The sequence below is a fragment of the Diplodia corticola genome, assembly GCF_001883845.1.
Source record: "Diplodia corticola strain CBS 112549 chromosome Unknown scaffold22, whole genome shotgun sequence".
Taxonomy (NCBI): domain Eukaryota; kingdom Fungi; phylum Ascomycota; class Dothideomycetes; order Botryosphaeriales; family Botryosphaeriaceae; genus Diplodia; species Diplodia corticola.
Genome location: NW_017971501.1, coordinates 172632 through 189648, shown reverse-complemented (window position 1 = coordinate 189648; position 17017 = coordinate 172632). Strand labels below are relative to the sequence as shown.

Here is a 17017-nt window from a genome sequence, read left to right as displayed (position 1 = left end):
AAAGAGAAGGAGGGGAGAAAGAAGAAGGAAAGAAGAAAGGGCGATCCCGAAGATCACTTCGCCTCCACTCATCATCATCATCATCATCTCCCCCGCGCGCCTCTCAACCCAACCCAACCCACTCATTCACTTGACCTGCTCGGCAGCGCCCTCGCGCGGCCCGGGCGTGAAGCACTCGGCGCTCAGCACCAGCACGGCGGGCAGCACGGCGGCGGCGTGCACGCTGTTGGTGCGGGCGCGGGCGCCCCCGCCCCTGCCCTTGGCGTCGTTCTGCTTCTTCTGCCTCATCTTGAGGCTGCCGCCGGCGCCGGCGCCGCCCTTGCGCGCGGCCGCCACGCGGGCGTCGTCGTCGAACGAGTCGTCGCCGTAGTCGAGGCTGGTGCGGCTGCCGCTCGACGTGGACGAGGAGCGCGAGCGGAAGGAGAAGAGGGAGCGCGAGCGCGGGCGGCTGCGCGTGCGGGGCACCGTGTCGTCGTCGACGGGGTTGGCCATGGCCGAGGGCTGGTGCGTGTAGCCCGTGGGGGCGGCCGTGGTCGTGGTCGTGGTGGTGACGTTGACCGAGTCCGTCGAGGAGTAGTAGCGGCTGTGCCTGGCCCAGGAGCGCGGCGGGACCGGCGGCGCGGCGGCGGTGACGGTGACGGGCGGCGATGGCAGGGCGGGCACGTGGATCGTTTCGACGGTTTGGTAGGTGGGGGATGCGGTGGCCTTGGTGGGGTGGCCGCTGGCGATGGAGGGGCCCACGGTGTTTTGGACGAGGACCTCGTCGATGGAGGGGATGCCGTCCATTGAGCCCATGGTGATGGTGGTTTTGTTTTTTTTTTTTTGGTGGTCCGGTGGCTGTGGGAGATGGAGAGCACGGTATGGCAACGGAAATGGATTGGTATTTATATCGAGTTGAACGCTCTTAGCTGTCTCTGCTGAAACCTCTCGGTGGCAAGGAATGAAGACAGGAATGCATGCGCAGGCAGGATGGCAAAGTGTTGGTGGTGGCTTTCGGGTGGAGAGCGGAGGAAACTGGGCGGAGAGCTGTCAGGGTAGGCGGCGGCGTGGAGCCTTATAATCGGCCTTCCAACACGCCATGGTCCGCAAAAAAGACAGTACCAAGATGATCGTCGGGCGTAAAGTGCAGAGGAGATTGAACCAACGCGGCTGAGTTGGGCTGAGTGCTCAGCGTTTGGCGGACGTGCGCTCGTAGAAACCCGGACAAATAAGCGCTAGCCTGGGGCACATAGAGCTGCCTACGTACCGAGCGGATGACTCGGCCCACCCCTGGGCATGCTGCGCTGTGCTGTGCTGCGCTGCGCTGCTCATGGGACCCCGAGGCAACCGTCAGCGACGGGCCACGACGCCGTCGCGCAGCGCTGAGTCGCGGAGAGAAGGATGCGAATGGCGCAGCTGGAAGGATTCATGGCGAAGGTGTGGGGGCGGGCGGAGCGACAGAGGGAGGGTTGCATCAGGCGAGGCGCAGCGCAGCCAACTGACACCGCTGGCCGCGCAGCGTTTTGTCGAAAAGTCGCCAGAGATGCGAAAACGATAAAGCATCAGACACCACACGGTTGCCCAAGCGCGGCGTGAGGTGGAGCCGCATGCGGATCGGTCGGCCGGCTACCGCCCACTACCGCCCACTACCGCCCACTACGGCACCTTTTCGCGGCAAGCGCCAGGCCCGGCAGGGCTGAGCCGTCAAGCCCTCGGGCTGCGGCCGCCGACATGACATCAACGCCAGCTGCCGTCGTCGCTGTCGTCGCGGCCGTCGGAACATGGCAGCTGAAGGGCGTCGTCCATCAGATAAATAATGCTGCTCCCGCCCGCGTGGGCGGCCCCTCACACGCGCCATGCTTCGAAAGGCTTGACGCGCGCCATGCAACGACGCCGTCCCCCTTGTCCCCGCTGATCGACTGTGCCGTCCTGCCGCACTTGCCTGTCGTGGCGCCTGCCGCCTGCCACGCATGAACCTTAGCGCTCGTCTCGAGTCACTGCTTTGCGATTTCGGGCGGAAGGTGTGTGAGAAAGCATATCATTCAGCACGCGACGCCTGCTCTGGCGCCTGTTGCTCCCGACGACTCTGACCAGTGCGACATCAACCCTAACTACTACAAAAAGGCAAACTGCCAATCTTTTCGCGCTGAGCCCTTCCGCCCAAAAATAAACACATAAGATAGATACTGCGGGGTAGTAGTGCGCAAATCGACATCGCTAAGCCCTCCCAAAGATAAACAATAAATCGTAAGAAACTGCGAGAGAGTCGGACGGCCATCCGTGGCCAAGTGGGGAATAATAAGTAAGCACCTCAAGTGCGCCGCTGTTACACGCTGGGCGCGCTCCGAACGGAATCGGTCCCAAGGGCCCGCCAGTTTCAAGTCGCTCATCCAAATCTCCGTCATTCTGAAACATGTGAAAAAAAAAAAGCCATATTCAGCCTCAGAAATCCTTGAGCGAGCCAGCGTCTTGGGGGGTTCCAGCAGCGAAAAAGGAAGGCACCGCGCCTGGTCGTCGGCCGGCGCCCGAAAAGTGTAGCGGATAGATGAGCGCTCCTTGGCTCCTGAGTCGCTGGCGCGCCCGCTTCCTGTGGAAATGTCATCAACAAGGTCGAAGACCCAGCCTCTCATGCCCTTCACTCTTTCAACGCATTCTCGTCCCCGAACGGGCTTCGTGCTCGTGCGTTGCCAAGACCGCCTGTTACGTCCTTGCTTGCCCGCTTGGTTGCCTCCTCAATCACAGTCTCCAGGTTTTCGGCCCTGTTGCTGTCCGCAAATGGGCTCTGCGCCATGCCGGGCGTGTCCTGGATCTCCGTGACGTTGCTATCGCGGACTCCAGCCTTGTCGTCGTCCTCATCGTCTGAAGAATCGTCATCCATGTGGCTCTTGTATTCCGGTCCCGATGCGGCCGAGTCCGTGATCGAGACCTCCGTCAAGGGTCGCATCTTGATTGGTATCCTATCAGCGGTCGGCGATTTCCCTCTCGAACCCGAGTCTTCTGAGGGACCGCCCGCGGCAGCCATGCTGACTTCGTTTGCCAATGACGTCTTCGACTTCTTTGCCTTCGTGATGGTGAGGGCCTTCGGCTTGCCAATCTGGACGCTCTTTACCGATCCTTGAGGGCTGACACCGGCTTTATCCGAGGAGTGGGGCATTTGAATCTTGAAGCCACCCTTGGGGCTCCTGCCCTCCTTCTCCAATTGGTCATAGTTGATGGAGGGAACAGGAGGCGTCTCAGATCCAGGAGTTTCAGTCGGGCTGCCTGAGCTGTTTGACTTGACACTGACAACGGCGGCCTTGCCACGAACAATGGTTTGCGCGGGAAGAGGCGAGATGACGGCGTTGTTGCGGTAGATGGTGGTAGCGACACTGCTGCGGGCCAGACTAGGCGAGATGCTCGAACGACCGGCGGACAATCCAGAGTAGGTCGAGTCGCGCAGATCGCCGGGAACAAAGAAGTGCTGCTCCGAGTAAGGACTGGCGGTACCGGAGTGGGCGCTTGGAATCGGGGGCACGGGGGGGACAAGTGTGCCAGGGGACGGGGCACCGGAGCGGTTCGTGACACCGGGAATGTAGGCGATTTGAATGATGTTCGAGGCTCGGGTAAGGACGGTCGAGGCCATGGAGGCGACAGTGTGCGTGGATGCCCGTGCGTCTCGTCTCATGGTGAAGTCATTGGCACCCTTCTCCTGCTCGACGTCCATGTGGGACCAGTGATCGGATTCATCGTATTGCCTTCTCTTGCCCTTGTAATAGAACTTCCAGACCAAGAACGTGAGGATGAGGAGCACGGCGACGCCGCCGACGACGCCGCCTGCGATGGCGCCAACATTGGTGCCGCCAGACTTCTTTTCAGTGCCGGGCGAACCGTCCATCTTGACGCATACGGCGGAAGCGCACTGGGTGCATGACGACAGGAGCTGTGAGCAGTATTCGCCGTCACTGCACGTGGGACACGAGGGCGTCTCTTCGGGACATTGGTAGCAGCGACGGAAGATGGTGCGCAGCGTGTGCTCGATGGCTGTCGGACTGTCAGCGGGCACGGCCGGGACGAGGGCGGCGGCAGCGGGATACAAACCTTTGTTGGAGGCCATGGTTGCGAAGGACGGAACGGGAGCGAGAGACGGGACGGAGGGCAGACAGGGCTGGGACGTGGGCTGCGCTCAAGGCGGCAGCCAGTTGGAGAGGATATCTATGGTGTGCGTCGACCAGCGAACGGCGAGCGTGAGAAGGGGAAGTGGTGATAGCAAGCGACGCGCGGCAGCGATCAGCGGGTGGCAGGAGGGCAATCCGGGCTTTATTCAGGGCGAGGCCGGCAAGGCTGGGCGTCGGGGAGGTAGAGAACGGAATGAAGGAGGAGTAACGAGTGACAGGGTACCACAGGGCCAGCGGCACGGCGGTGAGCAGTGGTTATGGACGGGGAGCGGTTGGGGTGGAGAAGAGGGCAGCGGACGGGGCGGGAGCCAGGCACGCTCGATGTGCCGGGACGCAGCAGTCTCGACCCACGCGCACGCCCTCCGGATCGGCGCACGCCTTTCATCACCCGCCTTGGCAGCGGCCAGCAGCAAACACGCTGCGCTGTTTCAACCGAGCCGCATGCGCCCGCGCCGTCCCCCGCCTGACGGCAGCCCGCGCAGCCCGCGCAGTCGCTGCATGCAAGCTTCTTCCTTTCAGCCCAAGCCACGGCGCCCACCGCAATCAATCAAATCTCAAAGCCCGCACAGGCCGCGCCGGCCCTTTTGACGACGCAGCAGTGCGGGCCCGACCGGGCCTAGCCGCGGCAGCCCTCTGCTATTTTTGCCGCCAGAGCAGCGAGCCGCGCGCTGCGGTGCCTGGCGACTGCTTGCGGCCGGCCGCGCAGCGTGTGCAACTGGGCGCACCAGGCACCCGCTGCCCCGCTCAACGGCGCCGGCTGCCAGTCGCCGGCCTGCTGTGCCTGCGGTGCTTGCTGTGCCTGGCGCCTGGTGGCCTGACCCCGGCGCCGAGATTAATGATGAATCGCAGAGCCAAACGGAGCTCTCCACCAGCTGCAGCCCTCCACACGCGCTGACCGGCTTCGCCACAGCCCACTGCGCCTCGTGCGAGATTGCAAGGACGCCTCTGCAGCGAGCCCGCGAGCCCGCTCCCCACAGGCCCGGCCGTTTCAGCGCGACAGGCCTCTCCCACGCTCAACACCTTGCGGAGAGAGGCAGAGAGCCCGCTAGCACGTTTGGCCCGCGGGGCCGCTCCCATGTTTCGCAGCGATGATCCGGCCTCGAGCCCGCGGCCGGGTGCTGACGGTGCAGCGCCGTCCCTTGCCTTCTCCTGACGGGCTCGCCATTTACCGGCGGATTAACCGAAAGGATGCCCTGGCCTTTAATGAGCCAATATTCCCCTCCGCTTCCGGTCCGCCATTGCCTCAGGCACGCACATCGCTCTCCACACCTCTGCTGCCATTGGCCTCGTTCCCGTGGCACCAACGATCATGAGGTGCGGTTGGCGAAGATCGTTGGGCGCATCATCGACATCCCATTGCATTTTCCCCGTTTCGTACAAGAATGTTCCGTTCTTCAGGGTCCAATGTCTATCTTGCAATGCAGGCACGCCGTCTCGACTTTTCCAATACTGATCTATGGCCGCCTCTGCCAAGGGCGTCGATTGCCGATTTGGACGCTCCCATGATCGCTACACTCATCGGCCGGCGCAGTTCGTTGAGGATCGCCACAAGAGCAAGGGGCTCTGTACAAGATATCCCACACCAAGCACCGTCTTCTGCAACTGTCATCGTCCAGCTAACTGCAAGGTCGGGCTCCTGATATTCAGTCACCGGCAGACCACTCAGTAGAGCAGTCACCAAGCCCGGAATTCCTTGATTCCTGAAGCAGTTGCATCTACCATTGTCCGACCACATCCCTTCCGCATTCATCAACCATCTCACTTGCAAATGACAACTACCTATCTAACTATCCCGCCTCCGCGAAGCTTATGCTGCCGATCTGATGCCTTGCTTAGACTCGGACATAAGGGATCGCTAGCAATCGCCACGTTCGTCAACGATGAAGATTTTCCTGCGCAAGTTCTGCACATCGATACTTCCCTCGAAAGGCCACCCGTGTGATGTGGGTCAATTGCGCGAGAATCTATCGTATCGAAGTCTAGACTTGGCCATGTCTAAGACAAAGAAACTTTCAGGCTTTCAAGACAACGCACAAACTCTCCATTGTTCCCTTGGCCTTCTTGCCGTCTTTCGTCCCTCATCGCTTGAACCTTCACAAGCTTTACGCATTGACAGTCGGGGAACGCCAGCCTTACGCTCGAAAAGCCCTGCTGCTCACCTCTAGAATCGAAAGACCTACTTTCGCTATTTAGCGTTACGAAGGATACGTAAGCCATGGCAAGTCTTTGTTGTGGGAACGTGGATGGCTCTAGACCCATCCAAAGCTTACGCGTACCGATGCTAACGTTTACCCAAAGTATACTCAAGCTGCGCCTCTCGGCGAGCTCCTTTACTAGGAGGCGAGGAGGAGGCAGTACACGTATATTGAAAAGCTAGGTGCCATCACCGGCGTCGTGTTCTATCCGTATTGCGACTATTGGAGACTCGAAAGAAAGCGCACAGGCTCGCGTTTCGATAATCTGACGAGCAGAGATCGAGAAGATATTTCTGGAGTGATTAGATCGCCACCTGGTGGACGCCATGCCCGAAGTGTTCGAAGCGAGCAACCGTCTCATCACCCCGACTTCCTACTGTGCTATGAGGACTGTCCCTCCAAAGCCAGCATTGCCCATCATACGTGTTCAACCGGTATCATTCTTCAATTCCCTTTCGTTTCGACCTTCGGAACTTCTATTGAGAAGGAGCAGAAGCGGCCTTGCTCTTCAGACTAGTCTGCCGGACCGCGTTCAAAATCCGAAGCCGGTCAAAGATAGGAAACGAGGCGCTCGCAACGAACCACTAGAAAGCCACTTGGCTACACATATTGTACACGCGGAAACATGCGGGAGCAAAAAGGTCCTGCCCGCTGGAAGCAAAGCTATACAGCCTGAGGATCAGCACACGCACAAGCTTTCATCAAAAACAGTGGGAATCGTAGCACACGTGCTTTCTCGGCCTGACGCGTGCACAGCAGAAGCCACAGCTTATGGACTGACCTGGTGGGGGCAGCCACAAGGTGGCCAACACGTTTTAGCTAGGCCCCTTTGCATCATGCTGGCGAGGACCGTGCTTTGTCATTGATGAGACAAGGGAGGAGGTGTCGATCTTGCAAGACACGCAACACTGACCGCATGAACCACATGCTAGTAATGCTATATTCGGCTGCGACTCAGCCTTAGTTGCTCGCTTTTTCGTCAGAGTATGCGACCAAAGCATAAGCGAGTGTTAGTCGAGCCTCATGATTTATTTATTTCTCTCTCTCTCTCTCTCTCTCTATTTAGTCTTTCGCCTCTTTTACGAACTTTGTAACTCATCATGATGTTCACGTGAAGCTCGCTCCCCACTCAACATCCTCCCTGGCCAGCGAGGCTCACCGCACGTTTGGCTTCTGGAACAGCTTTTCCGTCTCGAAGACGTGGGCCATGCGAATACGCCCAAGCATGACGTCTGAGTCGAGTGAACTGGTGCTGCCTGGAAGCGAGGCCGAGTAACTTGTAGTTTGCTTAAACTTCATAGGTCGCTCTAGTGTAGAGACAAAGCTACGCTGTGTGTTTCCCAATCAGGTTAACCACATGGCAACACGGATCCCGAACAATCTGAGAATTGAGTTTGGGTTTCACGCTTCCACGCTAAGGAGTGGATGGGTAGGATATCCCCAAATGATACTTGCAATTTCACCTTCGATGCGGAGCATCCGATTGCTTGTCCACCGGCGCCACCGAAGCGGCAAGCAAACCCGCCTCACAAACAAGCCACGCACACGAAGCCGTTCACACGTCACTGGAAGCCTGGAGCAGCTGGACCGGTCTCTCCAGCCGGACGTGGCTGCCGACGATCCGGCACCACCCATGTGGTCGCCTTGCCCGTATGTACCCACTTGCGGGTTGCCCCATGTATTTCTTGATGGTCTAGACGAACGCTCTCTTCCCACCACCGCTCCAACCACGTCATCCAGACTGACATCGGAAACACCGTCACGTAGATCCATGTCAGCCCTACCCGCTTTCCCCCGTCCGCCCGCCAGCCAGCCAGCCAGCCAGCCAGCCAGCCGTTCGTTTCACACCGCCAACGGCGGACATGTGCGCTAGGCACGGCACACGTGTATACCCAGTCATCATCACCCTGACCCCGTCCGAAAACGCTCCTGACAGATTTTGAATGGAGAGGGGGGGCGGACAGACGCATGCACGCTGCTGTCCAGTACGTAGTCTTTTTAGCGCTTGATGACCGGCTGATATCGGGATACTCATCAGGCAAGGGGGGAGGAAAGAAGGAGAAAATGTGCCCAACCAATTTTCCTACCGTACCATACCAGATTTCCTTTGCTCAACAGTGATTGGAAGATGCCATCGAGAATGCTCCGGTAGTGCATAGCCCCCTTCGGGATAACGCGCGGGTGGTCCAAGGGCCAGAACCCTTGGCGCCATGGGGTGGCAAAGATCGCGCATGTCAGAATACGACCGTGTACGACGTGCTGAGATTCGTGGATCTGCGCAATCAATCAGAGTGACTGGAGTGTTAGAGAGAGATAGCCGAAATGATTCCATGCAGCTAGACACGTCGGAGGCAATGGTCGTCTAACCCAGTGGTCTAATTCATCTATTTTGCGGGTTTTTTCTGTTTTTCCTTCATTCTGAAGAGAAAAGCAAGCCAGACGGAAAAATGACCGTGCAAGCAGCAACACCGCAGTAACCCAACCAGGAAAAAGAAAAGAGAACGGGCCTTTTCGTACCGTTGTCAAGCCGTCATCCAGCCGCTGTCCACTGTAAAACGCCCGCTAAAATAATCCAGCAAGTCCGCACGCAGCCCCATCATCTCCGCCTCTCGACACGCATTGGGGGGGTTTCAAAGCGCAACCGACCCTACAGGCCACTCCGCTGCAGTAACAGAGCAGCAGGGTATCCTCAGTCCCACCAGCATCCGCGCACACCCGTCCACCAGGACACGAGAGCGCTCCTTCAAGAAAATGGTGCCAGCCCCGACACGGGGAGTGCACGCACTTATTTCTTCTTGTTGGGGAACTTGGGCTCGCCGATCTTGTCGCCCCGCAGAATGACGTTGAGCGTGCGTTCCATGTTGCCGAGCAGCTTCTGGTCGGGCGCAGCGGTGCCGCGCTCGAAGTCGGCGATGATGGTGGGGGTCGAGTTGCACTTTGTGGCCAGGTCCTTCTGGGTCATGGTGCCGCCCTTGTCGTTCTTTGCCTCTGCGCGCGCCTTCTTGATGGCATCCCCGACCTTGGTGCCCACGGTCTTGGGCTTCACAATGTCATCCGAGCGGTCGACCTTGGTGAGGTGCTGGCCCTCGACGGCGGAGCGCTGCAACGATTGAGTCAGCTCAAGTTACACCAAAGGCTGTGTATGGCTGTGCGCGTGCGCAAGCCAAGGTCCTGACATCAGGTCCTGCGGCTGACAGCATGCGATGGGAATGCGCAAGGTGGCAACATTTGGGGTACTCACGGTATTGGCAGACGCAAACTTCTTCTCCGTAGCGACGACGCCACCGCTCCTCTGAGCAGCGTTGAGTGCGCTCTTGCCACGGACGACAGTCTCGCGAGGGGCAGCGGGGCCGCCGCGGACACGGCTGCCGATCTTGGTGACGTTCTCCCAGTCAGACATGATTGAGGTGTTGTTGGTAGGTAGGTAGTTGTGGGTAGACGTTGAGTGGCGGGTAAGATGGTGTGCGGTTGATGGAAGGTGGAGTTAAGCAGGAAAAAGCGGCTTTTATGAGGGCTGCGAGGTGAAGGCACGCCGGCGAGAGCGGCGGGCGCGCTTGACGTCTTGTGGGGGAGTCATCACCGTCGCCGCCCGACTTAGTCAGCCCACTAACCGCTTGCAGCCGTGTTTCCATGGGTTTCCAGCCCTCGGCCTGCGCTCCGTGGCCACCACTTCGACTCGGTGTCCTAGAGAGGAAGTCACGGCATTACCGCCACCACCTGCCCATCACTGTGAGCCATCGCTAGAGAGCCCCTGCATGAGCGACCAGAAGCGCTTGGGGGTTTGGCTCCGGCCCTAATAAGGTATTCATGATTTGGATATCCTAAACGCTATTCTGAAGCTCGCTAATACTCAATCGTCAAGTGCTTCGTTTGATCCGTAATCGTAGCCTCCATGGACCTTCCCTTTTCGTCCGGGTTTCCTCCCAGTGCTGCAGGCTCAAAATAACAGCCAAGGTATGATGGATGCCCATGAGATGCTGAGACCGAGGGGAACGAGGCACACCACTTTCGTCTGGATTTTGCACGGCCATGTATGAAGCCAGGGATTTACTAGTAGCCAAGAGCCTCAGTGGCCTTGGTGAACGTGTCCCACGGCGTCAGAGCCCCCAATGCGCGCCTCATATGGGCATTCAGCATTTGCAAGCCATACACGTAGCTGGCGTTAACCCAACCAAAGCTTGATGCGAGTTAGCAGATTCGATGAAATATCAAGGGGAATTGAGCACTTACCCTTCACGAGGAACGCCCTTGAAGTCGCTGCCTTGGTTGCCGTACTCTGCCTCAACCCTATGCGGGTCAATGGGCCTGGTGACATCGTACTTCTCCACGACGACACCGTTGAAATCGACGAAAGCCTTGGTGACCATGTAACACCACTTGTACGCAAGGCGCTGAGCCTCAATCTCGTAGCCGAAACGTTGGAGCCCCACCCATGCAAGCATCTGCTGCGGGGCCCACCCAAACGGATAGTCCCACTGACGATTGGGGCGCTCGAGACCAACTTCGCCACGGGACTTCTCAGTACCTGAGACGAGACCACCGAATTCTTCCAGCTTCGGGAGAGCCTTGGTCACCAGCGCGGCTGCCTGGCGAGGAGTGGCAACACCAGCCCACATTGGCCAAAACGTAGTCGCACTCTCATAACCAGTCTGCTTCTTATCAACCGTGTTGTAGTCGAAGAACATTCCTTCTTCTTCATTCCACATCAGCTTCTCCATAGCAGCCTTTCTCTTCTTTGCGCGGCGGTCCCAGGCAGCCGAACTTTCGACATGACCCGGTTCCTGCCCCGCAACGCAGAATTCAGCAGGAATAGCAAGACGATCACCAAAATGAGCGCGGATCGTGCGAGCGATATCCGTCTCGTATTTGTAGAGCAGCGAGTTCAAGTCGACAGTGGCGAGATCACCTGCAACGCGTTCCAGGCGGTAGGATGTGTCGTGACCAGATTCGCGGACTGCACGATCGTGCATGAAGTACACGTCAAGTTCAGGCTCGACGACCTTGCGATGATTGTAGGCCTGAACAAATTCTTCGAAGGTCATGTTGTGCTTCTCCGCATACGGCTCCAGAATGTGAACGAAATGGCTGGCTTCAGTCTCCGGAGGCACACCGACACCAGCGGGGTGGTATCTCGACAACCCGGTCTCTGGGTCATAGCGCGGAACTGCTGTCCACACACTGTAGTACTCCTTGATCGCCGCCATGATTGAGGCTTTCAAGAAGTCATGGGCTCCAGGCTCGTGCTTGATACGATCGTAGACACGGAGACACATGTCCGTGAGGAACGGCGGCTGTGAGCGGCCAAGATAGTACGTCCGGTTTCCGTTGAGGATCTTGCCGTAGTGCTTGATGCAGAAGCAGAAATTCTCGACCATGGCCTTCACCAAATCAACGCGGTCGTTCACTAGCAAGCCAAGCGACTCCATGTAGCTGTCCCAGCCGTAGAGCTCGTTGAACCTACCACCTGGAACAACGAAAGGCTTGCCGCGAAAATCCTTCTCGCCCTGGTCGTTGGTGTATTCCTCCATATCCAGGGCAAGGAGGCCGGGGGCATCGTTCAGATCCCGCACGTAATCATCGTTTGCACAGTCTTCGGCCAGGTAGATGACCTCCAGTTTCTCATCCGGGTGCTCCTTTGCATGCTTGAGATAGTACTCGTACTGCTCCGGAGCACCACGTGGAACATAAATCCTCGGGTGCGGATTGTCTGTCCAATCCTTGGGATCGCGGGCAATGCGGGAGATGTTGGAGGAGTCGGTTCGGCGAGTGAGGTTGTTCCAGAAGGTATCTCTGATCAGACGTGAAAGGCGGCTGACGGGGTTCTCGTTGAGACGGGCCTCGTCGAGGACAATCGTCTTGCGACCGTAGTCTTTTGCGAGCGTGAGCTCCTGCAGGAGGTTGGCGAGCATGTAGGTCCCACGGACGTCAAAACGATTGAGTCCATTGGAAGCAGCGGTGCCGACCGAAAGCACCTGGAGCACTCTGTTAGCTCCGTAACCTCTCCCAGATCGACTGCCACCTCCACCATTGTACGTACCTTCGGGCCCGCATCCTCAATGGTAATCTGGTAGTTCTGATCGGTGTCCTCGCGCTCGAGCAGGGTCTTCAACGTTTCCTCGACAGGAATAAGGAACTTGCGAGGTTGAGAAGCATGCTCATCTGCAAAGTGTCGGCGTCAGCACGAATCCAGAGCTCGGCATGGAGAATGGAAAATGCTCACCGTGGCTGGACCTGCGGCCCGGCTGCTTCAAGCCAGCGGCCACGGCGGCATTCAGATTGTGCCTTCCAGTCTCGAAGACCTGGTTGAGCACATGTCAGCTCTTGCTCGCTCAGGCCGAGGATTGCACTTACACCCGAGTAGGTGCGCGTCTTGGCCTTCTTCTTGTGAGAGTCGCCATAGTAGATTTGTGCCGCAGACAGGGGGTCGATGTCGTTGGTAGAGCTGCGATGGTGACGGGGACCGGATTGCTGCGAGCTCATTGCACGCTGGTAGGGCGGAGGGGGGTTGGGCGGAGGAGGAACGAAGGGAAAGGTTTGCGCAACTATTGGCGGCAGGGGCTGGTCGTGGTACAAGCTGGTACGGAGCTCGAGCAGCGTGGGGAGAAGACTGGGAGGCTCGTGTCGGCGGTCACGCGTGCGAGTCGTGGCTCGTGTGGCACGGCGTAGGAGGGTCCAGAGCTAAGCTGCAGAGTAGGGAATAAAGAGACTGGCAGTAGGCGGGTAAGTCTGCAATGGAGCGAAGTGCGAGACGGCGGGATAGGGCGCGGCGGGAAGTCTTGTACCTCCGACGGCGCTGCTGCACGCGGGCAGCAGGCGCGGCAACGTAATGGAGGGGCAGCGTTCCGTCGGCGATCGGGCTTGCCACAGGGACGTGGAACGGCTACCTAGGGAGAAGGCGCGCATGCTTTGTTGCGGCGACGACTCTGTCTCTGCGCGCACGCCTCCAATACGCCGCGATGCAGCTGCCCATTCTCCGCATGCGCTGGGCCGCCCGTTGCGCACCCTCCTGGCGACACCTGCCCGCTGGCCGCCTGCCCGCCTGGCCACGCTGGCCACGCCGGCCGGCGACAGCGGCCGTCGACCGCCGTCCCTTCGCTCCCGTCCAGACGCCAATTCACGGCCAATGAGATCACCGCCAGCGTCATTGTTTTGGAGGGTCCACGATACGTCATACCCCCGTTCGTCCTCCTCACCTCTCCTCGCATCGCACCCGAGATATGCCGCCGGGATGTGATGAAGGTCTGACGGCTTATCTGCAAGGCTAAGGCATGCGGAACCCGTCCCCGACGCCTCCACGCTGCAACCGGCGGTGTGCCGTGTCAGCCTCCGAGCCAACGTCCAAGAACTCGCATATGTGTGTGCAGGTGCAGCCTCAGAACCAGGGCCTTTTCACCGGTGGCATGTGCTGAGCGCCTCCCGCATTAACCTGGTTGAGGCACGACACTGTCAATGTGTGCGCCATCTGCCGCCCATCCTGACCAGACACCGGCATTGAGAAATATGATTTGCACGTAGCAGCCGGCGGTTTTGCAGCCGGCCATCGGATTTCCGTCCGTGGCTAGCCCACCGCTCGCTTCGCCAGCCCATACGAGCCTGGTGGTTCACGCCACGGAGACGCAAGGATAAATCTCTCCTACTTTTCTGGTCCAGCTCAAGAAGCCGTATGCGTCAATTCCTTCACGTGCCCACGATGTTGCAAAGTATGGGTATCGGCATGGGGAGGTGTCTGCGGTTCGTCCAAAGCCAAATGCAGATATAAGCACTCGCTCGCCGCCGACTACATAACGTATCTAACACAGATCAGAGCGCTGTGCATGAGGGACTTTTTCTCAAAATTTAAACGATCGTCCTGCGGCTCCTGTACCTCCCGCATTGTGCGACATGGGCGGACGTCGTGTGATTGATAGCTCCGCACTTGTGGGTGGTGCAACCTTGTCAGAATCTTTTTTGGTGTATGGTACAGAAACCGAGTCGAGGGCATCTTCAGACATGTGATATCTGTCCGTCCCGCATGCCAGCCATCACAAGGTCATGGCTAGCAAACAGTCGAGCTCTTGCATCATGTGCGCTGGCCTCTCACAGGGAGGAGGAAATGCATGCTCCCAATATTGCACTCCACGTTCCCGATAACGCCCGATGAATCTTTGTTGATCTCTACATGCCGATTCCTAAGAAATTGACCGGCCTATCCCTAGATACATTCGGCTGATGAAGATCCAAGCTACCGGTACAGAGGAATGATGTTGACTCCCGGTACGCCAGCCCGTATTTCTCCATCCCGCGGGATCTCACGGAGATAATTGGAACCCATGGTTCTTCATCACACTGATTGATGTATCAGTACCTACAGTACCGCTTTGCTTTACTGGGTTCAAGAGACGTGCGCACAAATTATATGCATTGCTAGAAACCAGCCGAACTACCTCATTCGACATCCAGCGAAACTGACCAAGCCACGTGCAAGATCAAAGAACGGAATTATGGGGTGCCGAATTCTGATGCCCTCCATGGCGAAGCACATGTGTACGTGCAATCATCCCGATACTTCAAGGCCGTCAATAGCCACCAAACTTCCGGGCCCCACCTTATATATATGTACATGTATGACCAACTGTGAGAAATACCGGAACGGAGGAAAGTAGAGCTCAACCTGTTGAGGAACGATGAGCCGCACACATTATCTACCCAGAATAGAGAGCCCAATTGGGCTTAATCTCTGCAGCCGTGAAGCCCCTCAAAGGACTACTCCATTGAGGCTTCATCACGATCTCTCCTCCGTGTTGAATTAAAGGTTTGCAACTTTTCCATCTTTCATCAAACCGGGGCAGAAGGGCTCCGCCGCAGGCTTTCCATCAATTGGCAACGCGTTGAGAAAGCCCCATCGGCTCTTTTCCTTCCACCCTTTTTTCTTCCACTCGGTGATTGTTCCGTTTGGAAACCAATCGACCACGTCTACCAGACCTTCGTCATGCGCTATGCACACAAAGACGTTGGGATCCGCATCGAAAGCCTTCAGTCGATTGATCGACTGTTGTGCCGACGGCGGGTCGACGTACCAGCTACCCTCCTCTCGACTCACCTCGTAGTACGGCTTCGTGCGCGCGTTCTGTTGGTCCGGATGGCAGGCTGTGAACATCGAGCACGGACACGGCAAGCGAAAGCGGTTCCGATCCAGTGGGACGTCTTCTGGAATAGTCTCCGGCATAGGTGCGTAGATGGTGGGCCTATAGGATCCTCCAAAGTGGCATACGTCGCCTCCCATGAACACAAAGGTATCGGGAGTCGTGCGGGCAAGAGCTGATATGTGGCCAACGGCATGCCCGGGCACGTTGAGCACGTAGAATGAGCCGTCTCCGAAAAAGTCATGCGCTTCATAATCTCCGATCTTGAAGTCTTGCGAAAATGCCACCTCGCGCACATTTCGGCCCTCAAAATCGGAGTCGAGCATCACGCCCTTCGGGTTCGTTGGGTAGCCGGGCGTGAACTCCTCCTTGAACCCAGGGCCAAAAACGAGCTCTGCAGACTTGGGGAAAAGTGATGGGTTTCCAGTGTGGTCAAAGTGCCAGTGCGAGATTACGATGGAGTTGATGCGGTTCAGATCCACACCACCTTCCGTGAGTATCTCAGCGACGTCCTTCGTAATGTCCAATCCAAGAATGAGCTTTTTGACCGACGCAACTACTGCCGGAGAGAAGTTCCACCAATCTTTTCGGCAGCCCAAGTCGAAGAGGATCTCTTTTCCGGAGGGGTGGCGGATATGGAACGAACATGTTGGCATGTTGATCGCTTCATGGCCCTTCAATACAGGCTTGACAAAACCGTCGGCAGGGCAAACTAAGTTGGTCGAAGTGTTGATGATGCTGACATCCAGACATGTGGACGATGCGGGGATATTGAGGGAGGGGTAAGCCTGAGGCTGAATATTGCCGTTTTGGGACATGTTGCGTACACTCCTCTTCCTGGGGACAATCCAAAGGCAATGCGGGCACTCCTGGGATATCCTCCGCAAACTCGCCTTGGACCCGAGATGTCGGCCCCATTTATACTTGGTAGCCCCCTAGAGCCTGGATCTACAGTCTCCAATGACACGGCGAGGGGAAGTGCGGGGAAGGGTACGTCAAGAACATTCGTCACGTCGTGAGTGACCTTGGCCAAGGACGCACTTCCGGCTGAGCGGCCGCGCTGATCAACGGACAGCCGAAGCTTACAAAGAACTTCACTAAGCGGGTCCTCCAGCAAACACAATCTATCAACGATGCTGAAGTGCAACAAGAATCCAGGTAGAATAAGTCCTAGTGGTCGAGAGTCGCACGTCGGCTCTGGGAATTCAAATGAGATGGTAGAAGCGCGCTCGACACGCCGAATTGGCTCGCGGCAAAGAGATGATGCAGACGTTGTAACAGCTGCGCATCCTACATAGACCTTCACGAGGGTTAATATCGATGGTCGAACCCATGCGATCCCTCGTCGCGAGCAAGCATGGCCTCGGGTCTTTCTGACGTGTATGCTGTTCGCAAAATTCTCAAGAAGTCAAGGCCGCTTCCAGTGCCGCCCGCATGGGGTTCAAAAGTACATACATACGGTAGTAAAGTACCGAGTACTTACTACGCCAGCGCCGATGAAGTCGATCGAATCTGTTTAGCAAAACTGATGCATCCCGACTTGGCATCTCTTGGGATGGATATGTCG

The 17017-nt window shown here is 57.7% G+C and overlaps 5 protein-coding genes across 5 annotated transcripts; all 5 read right to left on the bottom strand.

Annotated features, from left to right (window-relative positions):
* Positions 1-126: 126 nt before the first annotated feature.
* Positions 127-795, bottom strand: BKCO1_2200056 (uncharacterized protein; the record flags this gene model as incomplete). The annotated part of the gene is made up of 1 exon (XM_020272855.1): positions 127-795. One exon carries the CDS (start codon positions 793-795, stop codon positions 127-129), a length of 669 nt encoding a protein of 222 aa, XP_020130776.1.
* Positions 796-2614: 1819 nt separating this feature from the next.
* Positions 2615-4072, bottom strand: BKCO1_2200055 (opy2 protein; the record flags this gene model as incomplete). The annotated part of the gene is made up of 1 exon (XM_020272854.1): positions 2615-4072. One exon carries the CDS (start codon positions 4070-4072, stop codon positions 2615-2617), a length of 1458 nt encoding a protein of 485 aa, XP_020130775.1.
* A 5041-nt stretch (positions 4073-9113) lies between these two features.
* On the bottom strand, positions 9114-9728 carry BKCO1_2200054 (multiprotein-bridging factor 1; the record flags this gene model as incomplete). The annotated part of the gene is made up of 2 exons (XM_020272853.1): positions 9114-9428; positions 9570-9728. 2 exons carry the CDS (start codon positions 9726-9728, stop codon positions 9114-9116), a joined length of 474 nt encoding a protein of 157 aa, XP_020130774.1.
* A 650-nt stretch (positions 9729-10378) lies between these two features.
* Positions 10379-12808, bottom strand: BKCO1_2200053 (neutral trehalase; the record flags this gene model as incomplete). Its single annotated transcript, XM_020272852.1, has 5 exons — positions 10379-10505; positions 10559-12300; positions 12366-12487; positions 12549-12627; positions 12680-12808. The coding sequence occupies 5 exons, from the start codon at positions 12806-12808 to the stop codon at positions 10379-10381; spliced, it is 2199 nt and encodes a 732-aa protein (XP_020130781.1).
* A 2305-nt stretch (positions 12809-15113) lies between these two features.
* On the bottom strand, positions 15114-16268 carry BKCO1_2200052 (metallo-beta-lactamase superfamily protein; the record flags this gene model as incomplete). The annotated part of the gene is made up of 1 exon (XM_020272851.1): positions 15114-16268. The coding sequence occupies one exon, from the start codon at positions 16266-16268 to the stop codon at positions 15114-15116; it is 1155 nt and encodes a 384-aa protein (XP_020130780.1).
* Positions 16269-17017: the final 749 nt, after the last annotated feature.